This window comes from Thalassophryne amazonica, chromosome 8 (assembly GCF_902500255.1).
Source record: "Thalassophryne amazonica chromosome 8, fThaAma1.1, whole genome shotgun sequence".
In the NCBI taxonomy this organism is placed as follows: domain Eukaryota; kingdom Metazoa; phylum Chordata; class Actinopteri; order Batrachoidiformes; family Batrachoididae; genus Thalassophryne; species Thalassophryne amazonica.
Genome location: NC_047110.1, coordinates 88,927,477 through 88,948,258, shown reverse-complemented (window position 1 = coordinate 88,948,258; position 20,782 = coordinate 88,927,477). Strand labels below are relative to the sequence as shown.

The window sequence follows — 20,782 nt, the reverse complement described above, 5'->3', positions numbered from 1 at the left end:
AGAGTGCTCTTGATCTCAGACTGGGGCGACGGTTCATCTTTCAGCAGGACAATGACCTTAAGAACACAGCCAAGATATCAAAGGAGTGGCTTCAGGACAACTCTGTGAATGTCCTTGAGTGGCTCAACCGGAGTTCAGACCTGAATATGATTGAACATCTCTGGAGAGATCTGAAAATGGCTGTGCACTGACGCTCCCCATCCAACCCGATGGAGCTTGAGAGGTGCTGCAAAGGGGAATGGACAAAACTGCCCAAAGATAAGTGTGCCAAGCTTATGGCATAATTTTCAAGGCTGTAATTGCTGCCAAAGGTGCATCAACAAGGTATTGAGCAAAGGCTGAGAATACTTATGTACACTCAACAAAAATATAAACGCAACACTTTTGGCAGCAGGAATGTCAACCAGAGCTGTTGCTTGTGTATTGAATGTTCATTTCTCCACCATAAGCCGTCTCCAAAGGCGTTTCAGAGAATTTGGCAGTACATCCAACCAGCCTCACAACCGCAGACCACGTGTAACCACACCAGCCCAGGACCTCCACATCCAGCATGTTCACCTCCAAGATCGTCTGAGACCAGCCACTCGGACAGCTGCTGAAACAATCGGTTTGCATAACCAAAGAATTTCTGCATAAACTGTCAGAAACCGTCTCAGGGAAGCTCATCTGCATGCTCGTCGTCCTCATCGGGCTCTCGACCTGACTCCAGTTCGTCGTCGTAACCGACTTGAATGGGCAAATGCTCACATTTGCTGGCGTTCGGCACGTTGGAGAGGTGTTCTCTTCACGGATGAATCCCGGTTCACACTGTTCAGGGCAGATGGCAGACAGCGTGTGTGGCGTCGTGTGGGTGAGCGGTTTTCAGATGTCAATGTTGTGGATCGAGTGGCCCATGGTGGCGGTGGGGTTATGGTATGGGCAGGCATCTGTTATGGACGAAGAACACAGGTGCATTTTATTGATGGCATTTTGAATGCACAGAGATATCGTGACGAGATCCTGAGGCCCATTGTTGTGCCATACATCCAAGAACATCACCTTATGTTGCAGCAGGATAATGCACGGCCCCATGTTGCAAGGATCTGTACACAATTCTTGGAAGCTGAAAATGTCCCAGTTCTTGCATGGCCGGCATACTCACGGGACATGTCACCCATTGAGCATGTTTGGGATACTCTGGACCGGCGTATATGACAGCGTGTACCAATTCCTGCCAATATCCAGCAACTTCGCACAGCCATTGAAGAGGAGTGGACCAACATTCCACAGGCCACAATTGACAACCTGATCAACTCTATGTGAAGGAGATGTGTTGCATTGCATGAGGCAAATGGTGGTCACACCAGATACTGACTGGTATCCCCCCCCCCCCCCCCCAATAAAACAAAACTACACCTTTCAGAGTGGCCTTTTATTGTGGACAGTCTAAGACACACCTGTGCACTAATCATGGTGTCTAATCAGCATCTTGGTATGGCACACCTGTGAGGTGGGATGGATTATCTCAGCAAAGGAGAAGTGCTCACTATCACAGATTTAGACTGGTTTGTGAACAATATTTGAGGGAAATTGTGATATTGTGTATGTGGAAAAACTTTTAGATCTATGAGTTCATCTCATACAAAATGGGAGCAAAACCAAAAGTGTTGTGTTTATATTTTTGTTGAGTGTACATGTGATTTCTTAGGGGTTTTTTTTTTATATAAATTTGCAAAAATAATAATAAAAAAACTTTTTCATGTTGTCATTATGGTGTGTTGTGAGTAGAATTTTGAGAGAAAAAAATAAATTAACTCCATTTTAATATAAGGCTGTAACATAACAAAATGTGGAAAAAGCAAAGCACTGTGAATACTTTCCGGAAGCGCTATAGACGTTGCGAGAGGACAAGGATCTAAAATGGACTCAAATGCAGTGAGACAGGAATGATAAAGAACAGTTTATTTTCATGGTGCTGAGGATATAGTGGATGTGGTGGAGACCAGGAGGTGAAGGCACTGGCGGACAGGTTGCAGGTGTGGGAAGCCAGGCAGGCCAGTGTGGAACGTACAAGACAAACACAAAAATTACAATAACCAACACAATATCCAAACAAGGAAAAAACAGACTAGAATCAAGAATACAAGCACAAGACTAAACACAAGGCCAGTGTTACCATTCTGGAGACAGAGAGATCTGGCAGCGTCCTCCTGGTCAGCTGAAGCTTAAGTAGGATGACTGATGCAGGCGTGCCGCAACTGCAGTTGTGGCTGATGATCAGCTCCACTGGCAGAGAAGCAAAGGAAAGAGGGGAGAACAACAAAAAGGAGCCAGACCAGTTCTCCAGACCACAACACTAGATCCCTTGGGCATGAAGAAATATGGAGAACTTGTCTTGAAGACTCATCATTAGCATGTGATGCAATCGCAGAGTTACATCAAGTTTGTATTGTCTACGTCACCTGAACAGCCTCGCCAAGCTATGCTACTGCTCTGTGGTGAGTGCTTACCTATACACCCATACTCCGATGGCCAAAGTTGAATGATGCCCGATGGTAAGTTAGTGGACCATCACCAAACGTCGAGCTCCCCCAGTACAATGTCGCCCTCCACTGAGCTACGTTGATCTGCGTTGAAGACAGGATATTTGGACCCCTTGCGTGAGCCTTTTCTGGCATTTCAGATTTTTGAGAATCTGATACAGTGCCCTCCAAAAGTATTTGAACACTTAGTATTTCACATTTTAATTTGTTTATGCCATTTCAAATACAAAAAAAATACACATTTCTAAAATTATCTTTGTTAAATTCAAACTGAAAGCAAATCTCTAAAACTTGATATAAATTACCTAAAAAATATAAAAGCCAAGATGATGGGTTGCATAGGTAAAGGAACATTTTGGTATAATACCTGTAAATAATCAGTTTCACTGGCAGTTTTCTTCAGACGAGTCAGGGGATGGATACATGAACATTTCCAAGTCACTGCTGCAGTTTAGAAAATACAGCTCTATTCGAAGTAACACTCGGGACGAAAAAGGGCGTGGTCATTTTCAGGCTGTTCATCCTGGATAGAGATTTTGGCTCATATCCCAAGTTGTTCGTTAGTCTAGAACGGTTGAGTTAATCTCTCTTAAATGATGTGCATATATGTCTGTGCTAGATTATTTATTTCTTTTGAGTTTTGATCAAATGAAAGAAGAAAGAAATCTGAGATCACAAGAGAGAAAATTAGGTTTAAAAAAGAGAGAAAAAGCCACATAAGAGCAAAGCTGTCGTAAAAATGCAACAAGACCTAAAATAGAGAAAAAGCACATTAATCAATAAGGATCAAAGGGTCAGCTGTGCGTTTGTTTCCTAGGTGATGGTGTACCACGGAGCAGCCGTCCTCCTTTATGTCACTGCCTTTGTGGCCAACGCAGCTTCTGTCCACAAAAACCACTACATGGCAGCTGCCGCTGTAAGACAACTGACTCCACACACACACACACACACACACACACACACACACACACACACACACACACACACACACACACACACACACACACACACACACACACAATCCCAATACACCCCACGGTTGTAGTGCACCTTTTTGTTTTCAGGATAACCAAAGCTATTGGTTCTACAAACAAAATGAACTTAAAGGTGAAAGGTGAGGTTTTCTTGTGACTCACATGGCTGGCGTGCACATCATGTGATTGCATGAGTAAGTCCAGTCACCTTTGTGTGACATAACTTTTCTTTGCTCCGGCACACTGCTGTTTATTTAACTGAGTGATTTTTCGCGTCAGGAGATTCAAGCTTTTTATGTTGTTATTTTTGTCTTCTACCGGTCAGAGTCTATGTTGGTTTACAGCAGCAGCATGTTGCACACAAATTCTCTCACTCTGGCCTCTGTCCATTTACAAGCTCTTATTGGTTCTGTGGTGCAGAGGCCCACCCTGCACGCCATCAGCACGCGGATAATGAGCTTTTCGTGAGTCGTTAAAGCTTCAGTGTGCAGGATTTATGGGTCTTTGTTAGCAGAAATGGAATATTGCATTCATAAAAGTCTTTTCATGAGTACATAATTAACTGCATCAATGAATCGATGTATTTTCATAATGTTAGAATGAGCTCGTCATATCAACACGAGTGCACCCCCTCATGGATGCAGCACCATGTTGATACAGTAGCCCAAAAGGACCATACTTACCCCATCTTTTGCAAGATGGGTGAAAGACAGAAGAAAAAGTGGAGTCAGCAGTTGCACCACTATACTGTCTACTGATTGCTAGTGCAGGCTAACAAGCTAGAAAACAGGTTTTTTTGGTGAAATGGGGATCACACATATTGTTTATCACAAGAGAAGGTGAGTGAACATCAATCCCTGTCTCCAAAGAAACAAAAATATGAAGGGAAATACCATTGTGATGATGATGAAATAATACAGTCTGTAACCTCACCACTTGACAACATTAAATTATACGCAAGGGGAAAAAAAATGCTGGCCACGTGCTCCAGATTGTTTTTGTTTTTTGCATCACAACAAACTGTAATCTTTTAGGGCCCCTTCACACATAGTGCAAAGTTTGGTCGACGTGCACATGAAACAGGAAATGTCTGCAAACCGTGTAGAATCGTACCTGCCTCTAACGCCTCGTACACCTGTTGCTACAACTATGTGCGTACACCAGCGTCTAAACGACAGAGTGTGCGCTGTGAGAGCCCATTGCACCCTCTCACGGCAGGTGTCGGCCAAATTCCAGGTGACACGCACGAACATCTAACACTGCTCGTTTGGCACTTAGAAAGTGTGTGGCCAGTCGCACTCTTGGCATGACAACAGACTGCAGACAATGACTGTTGTACTCACAGTGAAACTTGTCTAAGTTCCCCACGAGTGTGACTTTACAAACACACATACTGACACGTGGGTGTGTGCGCGCCACTCACAGGAGGTGTGGCTTCTGACAGGAGCATGAGGGGATCTGTTGTTCTGGACATTCCAGCTACACAACACCTACTGTGCTTGGACAGACATGGATTAACAACTGTCCACTGAGGCGCATGTGTCTGATTGCTGTACTTATGTGTACATAAATAAATACATATTGCCGTGGCAACAAGCTGGAGCAAGCGAGCGTGCACATGGAGCAGACACTGACAGCCTGCCAGGTTGAAATGGACTGTCAGATCAGAACATGAAGTGGGCAATCTGATGTCACGTCACCCACATGAACTCTGTTCCACATGACGTGGTGTCTGTGCTACAGCACGCTGTCCACAAGACACGCGTGTTGGGCAGAACATGCACGTGCGGCCGACTGGATGCACCTGACCAGTAGATGTGGACATCAGAGCACACTGCTTCTCATTCATGTCATGTCATGACTGTATGTCAGAGAGCATGGGGCATATTTGTATTGCTCGCTTGATGAATGTCGTTGTTTTTATATGGTGTGTGATTTTAATTTTTTTTTTGTAATACTTCCATATCCCTCCTGATATGAGGCAGATTCCCACAGCTTTCAAAGGACAGCTCCATAGTTCAGTGGTAAATTTTTTGACTGGAAATCAGAGCTTTTGAAAGGCGTGGGTTCGAATCTCGTGGGTGGTATGTTTTTTTCTTCTTCTTCTTTTTTTTAATTTATTCCACATACGCGGTGCAATGTGGTCCCACAGATACCGGCTGTTTTTTTTTTTTGTTTTTTTTTAATTCCACATAAGCGGGGCGATGTAGTCTCACACGTACCATCTGGTTTTCATTTTTTATTGTGTTCAACATAAGCAGCGTGATGTGGTGCACCTCGCACTGTTCCTGCTCGAAAGACACCATGGCATGGATGAACTCTCGCACCGGGATCATGCACGGCTGCCCGTCGACATGATGTTTCGTGCTGGGCAAATTCAAACTGTTTTGCACTGTTTTGCTGTTTTCAACCAAACTTCACACTATGTTCACTTTAAGGATGTAAATAATGATTTAATGTGTTTTTTTATATTTATCAACAATTGAATATGTGACACTTTTGCTCAGTGTCTTAAAGGATTTGTTGATAGCTCATATTTATTTATTGGTCAAACAGTAAAATATACTCTGTAGTTTTTCTGATTTGTACACAAAGAGAGGGATTGCTTATTTTAAATTATTTAAAGGGACCCCATGCACAGATACATAGGTGGCTCTAGACTGGGACTTTATGTGGCAGCAGCCCCCCCCACCTTCCCACACTCACCACAACATTTTCATTTATCTAACTTTAATGCCCCCCAAAATTTCTACTTGCCAATCAAAATCCTGTTTTCAACTTCAGCTGATCACCACTCCTATCATTCCATGGCTGATCCCCCCCCCCGCCCCCCCAATATGTAATGCAAGAACTATGACTTTTCTTCCCCGTTATTCCATTCATTTAGGTAAGCTAGCATAATTAAGAATATAGATCATTTCTTCATCAAAAAAAAAATGTGTCCGGTAACCAGAACCTAGTGAAATAAAACAACAACAATAAAATTTAAAAAAAGGAACCAACAGGCCAACATTTACAGAGAGTGCAGAATAGTGGCACCTAAATGAGAGCAGCCTTCATCCTGACATTTGCTGTTAGCAGCATCATTTATAATGTTAGTTTTATTGTGCATTTTATGTGATTTAACAACATACTTCCAGTAGGAAGTACAAATTTACTTTAAAATGCATATTTGCAGGTTTCACCAGGTGACTGTTGATCTAACAGCGGGACCAGATGGGCTGTTATCAACCAGGATATCTCCTCATTTGATACTTGTTGTGACACACAGCAAAGCCTCATTTCCCAACAACACATTTTTCTGTCTGCACAGATGCCTCCTTGCACCTTTATAAATTCTAGGCATTAAAACACAAATCCAGCTGACTCGCTGTCTGTCTCCCTTTCTGTCTGTGTAGTTTTTCGGGGCTGTGGTGACCATAGCATACGGTGCCAGCGCTTACTTCTCCTATATGTACTGGAGGAGAGATGGAGGAAACGCTGCCACCAGCACGCTGCCTACATAGGAATCAAACCCACGCTGCTGCCAGGAACCTGCTACTCTGACAACACAAACAACGAAAAACTACGGAAGGCGACCAGTAACATTAAGTACACTCCTAAGTGTGTACTTGGATTCTCTGGTTCTATATCACCCTTTCCCCAATGTTACCAATAAGATTAAAAAATAAATAACTCTACTCATTGAATATTCAAATAATCCCATATGTAGGTCTCTCTGCAATATCACTTCTGATACTGAATTTTGGTCAATTTGTTTTTTAGGGGAAAAAAATTCTCACTGTGATTCTCCTTAATTATGATATTGGTATCAGTTTCATAGTTAAAAAAAGAACTCAAATTCTTGATAATATAATCACAGTGTTTGCATGGGGAAAAAATTGGTTTTGTAAAAATATAATGCGGTATTCATACAGTCAGCTCAGTGTGTGTTTTCAGCAGAATAAATGGAATTAATCATTCATATTATTATAGGTGCCACTTTCACAGTTGTTGATATACAACCCCTGGCAAAAATTATGGAATAACCGGCCTCTTAGGATGTTCATTCAGTTGTTTAATTTTGTAGAAAAAAAGCAGATCACAGACATGACACAAGTCATTTCAAATGGCAACTTTCTGGCTTTAAGAAACACTATAAGAAATCAGGAAAACAAATTGTAGCAGTCAGTAACGGTTACTTTTTTAGATCAAGCAGAGGGAAAAAAATATGGAATCACTCAATTCTGAGGAAAAAATGATGGAATCATGAAAAACAAAAGAACGCTCCAACACATCACTAGTATTTTGTTGCACCACCTCTGGCTTTTATAACAGCTTGCAGTCTCTGAGGCATGGACTTAATGAGTGACAAACAGTACTCTTCATCAATCTGGCTCCAACTTTCTCGGATTGCTGTTGCCAGATCAGCTTTGCAGGTTGAAGCCTTGGCATGGACCATTTTCTTCAACTTCCACCAAAGATTTTCAATTGGATTAAGATCCGGACTATTTGCAGGCCTGGTTTAGATGCAGACTAACGAGCAGATCTGATTTGATGCAGGTGTTAGTTTTGGGGATGAAAATTTACAGGGTGATTTCATAATTTATTCCTCAGAATTGAGTGAGTCCATATTTTTTTCCCTCTGCTTTGTCTAAAAAAGTAACCATTACTGACTGCCACAATTTTCTTCCCGATTTCTTATAGTGTTTCTTAAAGCCAGAAAGTTGCCATTTGAAATGACTTTAGTTTTGTGTCATGTCTGTGATCTGCTTTTTTTCTACAAAATTAAACAACTGAATGAACATCCTCCGAGGCCGGTGATTCCATAATTATTGCCAGGGGTTGTATAATGATATTAAATGTATATTTAAAAAAGTATATTTATACCATGAGCTCACAAATTTTAATCAGTTCATCCTTATTTTATGCCCTTTTAGTCTGGAGATGTACAACATGATAACATTTGCTTTTGGGTTATCTATGTATTCACTCACTGCAGTTTAAAGCCTAGGAAGGACACTGGAACATTAGCAGCATATATATATATATATATATATATATATATATATATATATATATATATATATATATATATATATATATATATATATATATATATATATATATATCACTAAGTACTCTGCTGGATTTTTCTCTGCCATTACAAAGAAAGAGATCACTGCACATCCACGATTAGTATCTTATGTAAGGAGCAGATTTGCAGCATCAGCAGCATGTCCTGCTCCTGTTTTTTTGTTTTGTTTTTTAAGACATGGATTATAGAGGGAAAAGCTCCAATTGATGTTTTATTATTCCAAAGCTGGCAGCTCTATGAAAGACAGACTTCTATATCAGCCTCCTGTGCATTACAGCTGTTGTTACTAGTTTACAGAATGCATCTTTATTAAAATCTTGTTGTTCAGTTACCTTCTTTAATGCTCACATGAAGCTGTTGCTGTCAGACTCTGAACAGTGTGCAATATAAGTATTGAACACATCACCATTTTTCTCAGTAAATATATTTCTAAAGGTGCTATTGACATGATGCCAGTTAACAAACCAAGTAACCCACACATGCAAAGAAACCAAAACTAATAAGTACAGAAATTAAGTAGTATGTAAAATGCAATGACAGAGAAAAAATATTGATCACGATGACTGAAATGTATTTAATACTTCACACAAAAGCCTTTGTTGTTAATGTCAGCTTCGAGACACCTCCTGTATGGAGAAACTAGTCACATGCACTGCTCAGGTGTGATTCAAACAGTCTTCAAATCTAAGGTTCTGTGGACCTCTTCTATGAACTCTGATCTTTATCTCTGTAGATTTTCTACTGGATTCAAGTCATTTGATTGGCTGGACCATTCTAACAGCTTTATTTTCATTCTCTGAAACCGAGAGTTTCCTTGGCTGTGTGTTCGGGATCATTCTCTTGCTGGAATGTCCACCCTCATTTTATCTTCATCATCCTGGTAGATGGCATATTTTTAATCAAGAATGTCTTGGTACTTTTTTCCATTCATCTTTTCTTCAGTTATATGACGTTTGCAAGTGTTGTTTGTTGCAAAACAGACCCACACCATGATGTTTCCACCTCCAAACCTTATTGTTGGTGTGGTGCTTTTGGGATAATGTGCAGCACCATTTTACCTCCAAACATGGTGTGTATATTATGGCATCCAAAGAGTTCAATTTTGGTCTCATGAGTGGACTATATTCTCCCAGTATTTCACAGGCTTGTCTAAATGTTGTGCAGCAAACTTTAAACAAGCTTGAGCATGCTTTTCCTTCAGCAATGGAGTCTTTCATGGTGAGTGTGCATACAGGCCATGGTGATTGAGTGCATTACTTACTGTTTTCTTTGAAACAACTGTACCTGCTAATTCCAGGTCTTTCTGAAGCTCTCCACAAGTAGTCCTTGGCTCTTGGACAACTCATCTGGTAATTCTTTTCACTCCTGTCAGAAATCTTGTAAGGAGCACCTGGTCGTGGCCAGGTTTTGGTGAAATGATGTTCTTTTCATTTCTGCATTATGGCCCCAACAGTGCTCAATGGAACATTCAGAAGTTTAGAAATCTTTTGTAACCAATGCCATCAGTATGTTTTATAACAATAAGGTTATGAAGATGTTGAGAGAGCTCTTTACCTTTACCCATCATGACATGTTTCTTGTGGTAAAGGGACACCTTTTGACAGGCCATCAGTTGGGACTGAACCAGCTGATATTAATTTGCACTGAAAAGGGGCAGGACTGCTTTTTAATTACTAATAGATTTCAGCTGGTGTCTTGGCTTTCCATGTGTTTTGCACCTCCCTTTCTCAGGTGTTCAATACTTTTTCCTATGTCATTTCACATTATTACACATAATATATGGATATCTATGGTTTGATTTTTTTTTTTTTTTGTATGTGTAGACTACTTGGGTTGGTACTGACATCTGGTGAAAATTTCATGTCAATAGCACCTTTTAGAAATTTACTGAGAAAATGGTGACGTGTTCAATATTTATTTTACCCATTGTGTATGCTGTACAATAAAAAAACTGAAGAGTTTATAAAACGTGACTGATTACCCCATTAATAAGTCACATCCTCACACGTACTGTTCCTGTGATCCAAGCCAAAGTGCCCCTGATACAATTTAAAAATATACAGAAAATTAAAAATACAGATAAGCACTTTGTGGCTAGAATGAAGTTTTCCAACCGATTTGGGATTTTATATTCTGCAGGACACCAATCACTCCATGATTAAAATATAAACACCAACAGTTTTGGCTTTGTTCTTTTAAGAAAAACTGATTTATTTCTGATTTGCAGCATATAAACCACTAATAAGCCCTCTGCTGTAAGTGTCTTATGATATACAAACACTCTTTTGTACTGAGAATATTAAATAATACTTGTTTACGTGCTGTGGTGGTGCTGGGGCTCAACCACGTTCTTCAAATAAAACAGTGATTTGAGACTTTTGCTTCTTTATTTAAAAATGTATTCTTGTCAACAAACATTCTATCAATAACATTTTACCAGTGCCATAAATCTACTTGGATATCAAAGTAGAATCGTGTCAGAACAAACAGAAAACACTATGTGGCAACACTACAGATCGAATCACCAAAAAGTGTACCAGCAGTCACATACACACAATTACACATTACAATCCTCAACCCATTGAGTTTCCAAAAGTAAGTCATTGACTTTTAATGTCAGCTCACAAAACATCACAGTTCTGCTCTTTGCTCTCCTTATTCAACAAAGAAAACATCATTCCATCATCCTCATTAGCACTTAGTTTACAAGCTAATCTCAAGATTTTGGAAAGTTCTTATTATTTTTATTTAATTTTTACTTAAAGCAAATTTCCATTCAGTGCAGATCTGGATAAAAGCATCAGGGCCCTCATATATCAATCAATCAATCAATCAATTTTTTTATATAGCACCAAATCAAAACAAACAGTTGCCCCAAGGCGCTTTATATTGTAAGGCAAGGCCATACAATAATTATGTAAAACCCCAACGGTCAAAACGACCCCCTGTGAGCAAGCACTTGGCTACAGTGTACAAACCTTTACAAGCAAACGATGTAACCTCTGACCACATGTACGCACGACACCTTCTGGTAGAATGGTGTGGGCAAAAGACTAATACACTGGGATCAATAAATAAACCATGAGGAGTAAAGACATAATCCACTATTTGATTATTCACTGTGGATGGCGCCCACAGAGACACATGCAAATATGTAAATGATCACAAAAAAAAGCATGGAATGAAATTCAGGAGGCAATTTAGTTAAACTTGCTTTAATTTTTGCTTGCTCCCATTCTTTCGCAATCACCACAGATCACCTGACACCTTATGGAGCTAGTACAGAACTCATACATTTCATACGTTTCCCTCCGCATTGTTTTCAGTGTAGTCACTCTGTCATTAATTGTGCCCAGTGAAACAGTGAAGGAACAGAAGGATGGCAACACATCTAATATTTATAGTCAATCAATGGTGAACTTTGAATACATAGAACATCTCAGACGTCACGGTCCAGTTGGTAAAAAAACAAACAAAAAAACTACAAACCTTCTAAACACATGAAGAGTCATCTTAATTGAACATACCATGAAGTATCTGACATTTTCAGGGTCACAATGTTTCATCGGAGCCTGTAGTGTTCAGAGTTGTGACCATCAGTATTTGGCTCAGATTTGGTCCTCGGCCTTCCTTCTCCTAGACACAAACAGATTAATTAAAAATAAAGAGTGCAAACACACAGAAAACACTAGACTTCATCTTCAAAATGTCATGTGTAAGACGGCACATTCTGACGCCAGCAGGAGGAAGATGATATTCAAAACAGAAGCTCTTGTCACCTCTTTTGGCAAACTACTTTCCCCACAGAAGCTTAATTACCTTGAACACACTCATAGTACATGACATTTTCAAATGACACCTATGATTAATATCACCAACCAAAAAAAAAAAAAAAAACAGCTGTTTGATGAATGGAATTTGATTCAAATGAGCAGGGCTTGAATGTTTTCACTAGCAAGCAAACAACTCACAGCTCTGTAACTCAGAAACATCTTCTTGAAGGCAATGAAGTCAATGAATGTCACAAACATGTCGAAGATGTCCTCTGGAATCTTGTCTTTGTACTGCCTGCAGAGTAACAAAGCACAAACACAGGGTATGGATCCGTTAAAGACAGACCACATTTGTCTTTTACGGTGCATCCGCAAAGTATTCACAGCGCTTCACTTCTTCCACATTTTGCTCCCTTGTTTGCACTCAGGGTCACCACAGCAAATCCTAGGTGAAGCTCCATGTTGAATTTGCACACATTTTACACCGGATGCCCTTCCTGACACATTACATGGAGAAATGTGGCAGGGGTGGGGTTTTGAACCAGGAACCTTCTGCACTCAAACCAAGTGCAGTAACTGCTTGGCCACCTCGCCTGCCTTCCAGCCTTATAACCAAATGTAGTAAATGCATTTATCCCCTCAAAATTCTTCTCACAACACCCCATAATGACAACATGAAAGTTGTTTTTTTTTTTGCAAATTCATTACAAATTTTTTTTTTTTTTTTAAATCAGTCACTTTAAAAACATGGGATGAAATTCTTTTTTTTCCCCTCAAAATTGTAGTTCTTGACCAAGTTTGCACACACTGCAGCAGGGATTTTGGTCCACTCCATCACACAGCTCTTCTCCAGATCTTTCAGGTTTGGAGTTTCAGCTCCCTCCAAAGATTTTCTATTGAGTTCAGGTCTGGAGATTGGCCAGGCCACTCCAGGACCTTGAAATGCTTCTTACAGATACACTCCTTAGCTGCCCTGGCTGTGTGTTTTGGGTCATTGTCATGCTGGAAGATCCAGCCATGACCCATCGTCAATGAGGGAAGGAGATTGTTTGTCAACATCTCGCAATACCTGACCCCATCCATTCTCCCTTCAATATGGAGCAGTCGTCCTGTCCCCTTTACAGAAAAGCACCCCCAAAAATGATGTTTCCACCCCCATGCTTCACAGTTGGGACAGTTTTCTTGGGGTTGTTCTCATCCTCCAAACATGGCGAGTGGAGCTGATGACAAAAAGCTCTATTTTGGTCTCATCTGATCACATGACCTTCTCCCATGCCTCCTCAGGATCATCCAGATGGTCACTGGTGAACTTCAAACGGGCCTGGACATGTGCTGGCTTCAGCAAGGGGACCTTGCTGCCCTGCAGGCTTTTAAACCATGATGGTGTAGTGTGTTACTAATGTAATCTGTGCGTCTCTCTTCAGTTCACTGACCAGGTCCTCCTGTGTAGTTCTGAGTGTTCTCAGAATCATCCTTAACCCACGAGGAGAGATCTTGCTTGGAGCCTCAGACTGAGGAGGATTGACCATCATCTTGTGTTTCTTCCATTTTCTAATAACTGTGCCAACAGCTGTTGCCTTCTCACCAAGCTGCTTGCTTATTGTCCTGTAGCCCATCTCAGCCTTGTGCAGGTCTACAGTTTTGTCCCTGGTATCCTTAGACAGCTCTTTGGTCTTGGCCATGGTGCATAGGTTGGAGTGTGATTGATTGAGTGTGTGGACAGGTGTCTTTTATACAGGCAACAAGTTCAAACAGGTGCAATTAATACAGGTAACGAGTGTGGAATAGGAGAGCTTCTTAAAGAAAAACTAACAGGTCTGTGAGAGCCAGAATTCTTGCTGTTTGCTAGGTAATCAAATACTTATTTTCTTAGTTGTTTATATATATATATATATATATATATATATATATATATATATATATATATATATATATATATATATATATAAATTTGCAAAAATCACTAAAAAAAATTGTTTCACATTGTCATTATGGGGTATTGTGTGTAGACTTTTGAGGACAAAAAATGAATTTCATCCATTTAGGAATAAGTCTGCAACATAAAAAAATGTGGAAAAGGTGAAGCGCTGTGAGTACTTTCTGGGTGTACTATAAAATATGTCAGTGAGGATGAGCTCTGGTCCACTTCAAAGACTCCATCAAATGTGGCAGAGAAAAGCATCTGTCTTTGGGCTGAATCTGGATGATACATAAAGTATAATACACAGCTGAGGCAGAGGTGGTCACGGTCATCCTTTGTTTGAAAGTATGAGATCCCTGTCTGCCAACTTAAATAGAACAGCTGAGCTGTTCTATAAGTAAAACCATCCCTGATGATGAAAATGAAAACAAGAGTGAGTCACTGTGTCTTACATGAGCTGTGCAATGAAGGTGTTCATGCTGAAACTGGGAATCCTTGCCATCAGCTGCTGCTCCAGGTATTTCTCCAGCAGGTCAGCCTTCAAAACAAAACTCATTGTAAATGCTCCCATTATCACACACCACCCCACAGAGAATCAGCTTGAGATTTAAAGCACAGGGATGCAACTGTATACTCATGAAAATAAGTGTGCCCTGGATTTACATGTTGATTACAGAAAGTGTCTCTCAAACCTTCTTGTGACTTTAACCACGGCTACTCACATATTCATTGAAGAGGATTGTGTAGCTGAGTTTATTCTCTTCAGAGTCTTCAAACTCCAGGTAGTGTTTCTCCATGAATCTCTCCTGAAGTTGCTCAAACTTGTCATCTAACATCGTCAACAAGAACATATAAACCACACCTTCTGATTCATTTACAGCTCAAACAGAGGACTTTTCTCACTTCTGGGGGCTTTTAAAAGTGAATGACTGCTAAAGAAAATAAATTTTATTTCTTGTATTTGAAATGGTAAAAACAAATTTAAATGTGTGAAAGCAAGTGTTCCAATACTTCTGGAGGGCACTGTAAATAAATTATCATCCCAACCAAATCCATCCCTTCTCTGTTGCCTTGCACTCATTCTGTTTCGCAGTTGTGAATCTTGTGCCCTCTCACGGCCCGTGACTCACGCGAGAGGTGAGAATTCCGGTTTAGGGTACAATGTAAACACACCTCGTGAGGTACGGATAACAAGCCAACATCGGGGCACTACAGAAGTTCATCACAGGTGCTACACCTCTTCCAGATGACCCTCTCAACTGGAGAGAACTTATCATCATAATCACTTGTGAACTCGCTGAATCGTCGCCATCCACATCCTCGCTAGCCATTGTTTACATGGCTTTGAAATGCCGGAACTCTGCCGTTGCTGCGGTGCATTCTGGGAAGCGCAGGGGGATTATGGGAAATGTTAAAGTACCGAATATAGTGCCTAAAAAAGCAGTCTGTTGGATTTTTATATTTTCCTATCGTTTATGACATCAAATATTTTTTCGAAAAACCTGGCTTTTTTAATATACACAATTTTAAGAAGTTACTCTAACAAATGTGAACATTTTCTAAAACGAATAAGAATAAATATATGAAATTGGAATTTTACAGCCAGATGACTTGAGATATCATGCCCTTACTGAGACAGAGATCAGTTGTGTTTAGGTAAGAGGTTATAACAGAGCTGTGTGCGATGAATCAGTTGTGATTAGGGGTACACCATAAAGACAAAACAACCGTCCAGGCAAGTCAATGAAAAGAAAGAGTTATTGAAAACCAACAGTCAGGGGATGGATACAAGAAAATTTCAAATCACTGAAAATCTTGGAGTTCAGACTGCAACGGCTTCTTGACATACCTAATCCTCATTTTTATTTCTGTAAATAAGGCACTTATGTCACATTTGATAGTTCCATGGTACAATGCACACGAACTGTTCACACACAAATGACACAAAACTCTTCTTGGCACACTGGTGTAAAACAGAAAAGGCTTTTACAAGAATCAACATATTGGGGTAATTTTGCTAACCCTATTATTGTAATTTTATTACAGAGATTAGAGCATGCCATAGGTATTAAAGGCACTGCGCTGCAGTGGTTTGAATCATATTTATCTAATAGATGACAATTTGTTCATGTAAATGGGGAGTCTTCTTCACAGACTAAGGTTAATTATGGAGTTCCACAAGGTTCTGTGCTAGGACCAATTTTATTCACTTTATACATGCTTCCCTTAGGCAGTGTTATTAGAAAGCATTGCTTAAATTTTCATTGTTACACAGATGATACCCAGCTTTATCTATCCATGAAGCCAGAGGACACAGACCAATTAGTTAAACTGCAGCAATGTCTTTCAGACATAAAGACATGGATGACCTCTAATTTCCTGCTTTTAAATTCAGATAAAACTGAAGTTATTGTACTTGGCCCCACAAATCTTAGAAACATGGTGTCTAACCAGATCCTTACTCTGGATGGCATTACCCTGACCTCCAGTAATACTGTGAGAAATCTTGGAGTCATTGTTGATCAGGATATGTCCTTCAATGCGCATATTAAGCAAATATGTAGGACTGCTTTTTTGCATTTGCGCAATATCTCTAAAATTAGAAAGGTCTTGTCCCAGAGTGATGCTGAAAAGCTAATCCATGCATTTATTTCTTCTAGGCTGGACTACTGTAATTCATTATTATCAGGTTGTCCTAAAAGTTCCCTGAAAAGCCTTCAGTTAATTCAAAATGCTGCAGCTAGAGTGCTGACAGGGACTAGAAGGAGAGAGCATATTTCACCCATATTGACCTCTCTTCATTGGCTTCCTGTTAATTCCAGAATAGAACTTAAAACTCTTCTTCTTACTTATAAGGTTTTGAATAATCAGGTCCCATCTTATCTGAGCGACCTTATAGTACCAAATCACCCCAATAGAGCGTTTCGCTCTCAGACTGCAGGCTTACTTGTAGTTCCGAGGGTTTGTAAGAGTAGAATGGGAGGCAGAGCCTTCAGCTTTCAGGCTCCTCTCCTGTGGAACCAGCTCCCAATTCGGATTAGGGAGACAGACACCCTCTCTACTTTTAAGATTAAGCTTAAAACTTTCCTTTTTGAAAAAGCTTATAGTTAGGGCTGGATCAGGTGACCCTGAACCATCCCTTAGTTATGCTGCTATAGACTTAGACTGCTGGGGGGTTCCCATGATGCACCCAGTGTTTCTTTTTATTCACCTCTTTTTGCTCTGTATGCAACACTCTGCTTTTAATCACTGGTGATTGATCTCTGCTCTCTTCCACAGCATGTCTTTTTCCTGGTTCTCTCCTTCAGCCCCAACCAGTCCCAGCGGAAGACCGCCCCTCCCTGAGCCTGGTTCTGCTGGAGGTTTCTTCCTGTTAAAAGGGAGTTTTTCCTTCCCACTGTCGCCAAGTGCTTGCTCATAGGGGGTCGTTTTGACCGTTGGGGTTTTTCTGTAATTATTGTATGGCTTTTGCTTTACAATATAAAGCGCCTTGGGGCAACTGTTTGTTGTGATTTGGCACTATATAAATAAAATTGATTTGATTTGATTTATTTATAATAATAGCCATCTTATGTATCATATGGTACAAACTGGGCTCTCAGTATAAATAGGGTTAACCAAATGTTGATTGTTCTTCAAAACATCTATAGTAGTATATAAGGACATGACAATGGTTCATAACAGTGTAACCACACTCAGCTACATTTAGCAGTAATGACAACATACAGCCCTTAAAAAGTAATACTATCATACCTATAATGATATCCTCTATGCAGCCGATAACAGCATCAAAAGCAGAATCTGTGTCTGAGGAACTAGAAGGTAATAGAAAAAGCTCTTGTAATTTAAGATTTGAGCTATGAAACAACAATATTTAAAAGGTGTGTGTGTGCTTAAAGAGTCAGGTGTGGTGTTTATATCTAATGCACATTATCAAATGTGAAACACAGCAATGCATAGCACCAAAAGAGCTGAACTGTGTCGCACTGTTACATTAAACACAAAATCAAACATAATGTTTATAAATGGTTTAGTAGCTTAATTTACCTGGAAAAAGCGAAATTTTCTTCGTCCATATTCAGGGTATTTTCTGACTCATTCGGGCTATCTGGAAACAAAAGTGAAATAAACGTGTAAACACAAGTGGATTGTTTGAAATGTGCATTTAAACAAGCATCTGCTTAGCGGTTTAGCCAAATTAACATAAGGCTAACCTGCTAGCTGGTTTACTAATGCTGGTTAGCTCAGCACCTACAGACACCGTCCAACACTGATAATTCTACTAACTGCAGGTGTCGTTTTAACTTAATGCTTACTGGTATTTGTCTGTAAAAGGAATTACTTTTACTTACTTTGGTCCTTAACGTCCATGACACGCCAAATGGTGGCGCTGTTGCCAAGGCAACACCAGTTTCTCGTCCGACAGAACAAACGCTAGAAAGCGTCGTGGAGTAGTTTCTTCTTCTTGTTCCTTATTAGCGGTTGCACAACTTGCTAACTTGAACACTACCGCTACCACATGTCAATTCCATCAATGTGACGGCGACTGTATGTTAACCAGTGCGAGTTTTGACATGTTATAGCCTTGACTAATATGTTTAGTTTTAGCCATAATTGTCATCTCTACTAAATCTATGTATTTAGTTGACTAAAATCTTATATCGCTTGTAGATTTATTTGACTAAACATTTGTTAAACTGACTAAAACACTTCAGATAACTAAATTATGACAAAAACTGACATTTTAATTGAAACGGACCAAATATGCTGTCAAAATTAATCAGTTTTAACACTTTTGTGATCTGTAACGGAACCACCAGGTGTTCAGATGAAGTGAGGTTTGGGAACAGCATATATGGCTTATTCATAAGTTCATGAACAGTCAAAGTGCTTTACCATTGACAATAGACTAATACAGAAATTAAGATAACAGAAAGCCAAATTAATTAAAAGCAAGCCCGTACAGATGGGTATATAAACACACACACACACACACACACACACACACACCACACACACACACACACACACACACACACACACACACACACACACACACACACACACACACACACACACACACACACATATATATATATATATACACAGTGAGGAAAATAAGTATTTGAACACTGCGATTTTGCAAACTCTCCCACTTAGAAATCATGGAGGGGTCTGAAATATTCATCTTAGGTGCATGTCCACTGTGAGAGACAATCTAAAAAAAAAAAATCCAGAAATCACAATGTATGATTTTTAATAATTTATTTGTATGTTACTGCTGCAAATAAATATTTGAACACCTGTGAAAATCAATGTTAATATTTGGTACAGTAGCCTTGGTCTGCCATTACAGAGGTCAAACGTTTCCTGTAGTTTTTCACCAGGTTTTCACACACTGCAGCAGGGATTTTGGTCCACTCTTCCATACAGAGCTTCTCCAAAACTTTCAGGATTGAAGTTTCAGCTCCCTCCAAAGATTTTCTATCGAGTTCAGGTCTGGAGACTGGCCAGGCCACTCCAGGACCTTGAAATGCTTATTGCGGAGCCCCTTCGTAGTTGCCCTGGCTGTGTGTTTGGGGTCATTGTCATGCTGGAAGACCCAGCCATGACCCATCTTCAATGTTTTTACTGAGGGAAGGAGGTTGTTTGCCAAAATCTCGCAATACATGCCCCCATCCATCCTCCCTTCAATACGGTGCAGTCGTCCTGTCCCCTTTGCAGAAGAGCACCCCCAGAGTATGATGTTTCCATGCTCATGCTTCACAGTTGGGATGGTTTTCTTGGGGTTGTTCTCATCCTCTAAACATGGTAAGTGGAGTTGATTCCAAAAAGCTCTATTCTGGTCTCATCTGACCACATGACCTTCTCCCATGCCTTCTCTGGATCATCCAGTTGGTCACTGGTGAACTTCAAACGGGCCTGGACATGTGCTGGCTTGAGCAGGGGGACCTTGGTACCCTGCAGGATTTTAAAACATGACAGCATCATGTGTTACTAATGTAATCTTTGTGACTGTGGTCCCAGCTCTGTTCAGGTCATTGACCAGGTCCTCCTGTGTAGTTCTGAGCTTCCAGATTCATCCTTACCCCACAAAGTGAGATCTTGCATGGAATCCCAGACTGAGGGACATTGACAGTCATCTTGCGTTTCTTCCACTTTCTAATAAATAATCATAACAGTTGTCTTCTACCAAGCTGCTTGCCTGTTGTCCTGTAGTCCATCCCAGCCTTGTGCAGGTCTACAGTTTTGTCCCTGGTGTCCTTAGACAGCTCTTTGGTCTTGGCTATGGTGGACAGGTTGGAGTGTGATTGATTGAGTGTGTGAACAGGTGTCTTTCATACAGGTAACAAGTTCAAACAGGTGCAATTAATACAGGTAAAGAGTGCAGAATAAGAGGGCTTCTTAAAGAAAAATTAAGAGCCAGAATTTGAAAAGAATTTAAGCCAGAATTCTTGCTGGTTGGTAGGTGTTCAAATACTTATTTGCTGCAGTAATGTACAAATAAATTATTA

General features: G+C 40.2%; 2 protein-coding genes across 2 annotated transcripts in view; one reads left to right on the top strand and one right to left on the bottom strand.

The window, feature by feature from the left end:
* The window catches only part of pllp (plasmolipin), a 40,967-nt gene extending 33,707 nt beyond the window's left edge, over nt 1-7,260 (top strand). Inside the window, exons 3-4 of the mRNA XM_034176947.1 lie at nt 3,340-3,438; nt 6,895-7,260. Coding sequence (XP_034032838.1) covers nt 3,340-3,438; nt 6,895-7,002 — 207 coding nt within the window. The 3' untranslated portion in view covers nt 7,003-7,260. The remainder of the gene's footprint in view (nt 1-3,339; nt 3,439-6,894) is intronic.
* A 4,860-nt stretch (nt 7,261-12,120) lies between these two features.
* Nucleotides 12,121-18,716, bottom strand: arl2bp (ADP-ribosylation factor-like 2 binding protein). The gene is made up of 7 exons (XM_034176948.1): nt 18,620-18,716; nt 18,315-18,375; nt 18,021-18,082; nt 14,990-15,096; nt 14,720-14,805; nt 12,545-12,641; nt 12,121-12,209 (listed from the first exon to the last, which is right to left on the bottom strand). The coding sequence occupies exons 1-7, from the start codon at nt 18,636-18,638 to the stop codon at nt 12,126-12,128; spliced, it is 516 nt and encodes a 171-aa protein (XP_034032839.1). The 5' UTR covers nt 18,639-18,716; the 3' UTR covers nt 12,121-12,125.
* Nucleotides 18,717-20,782: the final 2,066 nt, after the last annotated feature.

Excerpts from the sequence above, each read along its gene's own strand:
- arl2bp (XM_034176948.1), bottom strand. Across the intron at positions 15,097-18,020 it reads CATAGAGGATATCATTATAG|ATGACAAGTTTGAGCAACTT; the intron begins GTATGATAGTAT and ends TGACGATGTTAG. Across the intron at positions 12,210-12,544 it reads TGTTTCTGAGTTACAGAGCT|GAGAAGGAAGGCCGAGGACC; the intron begins GTGAGTTGTTTG and ends GTTTGTGTCTAG.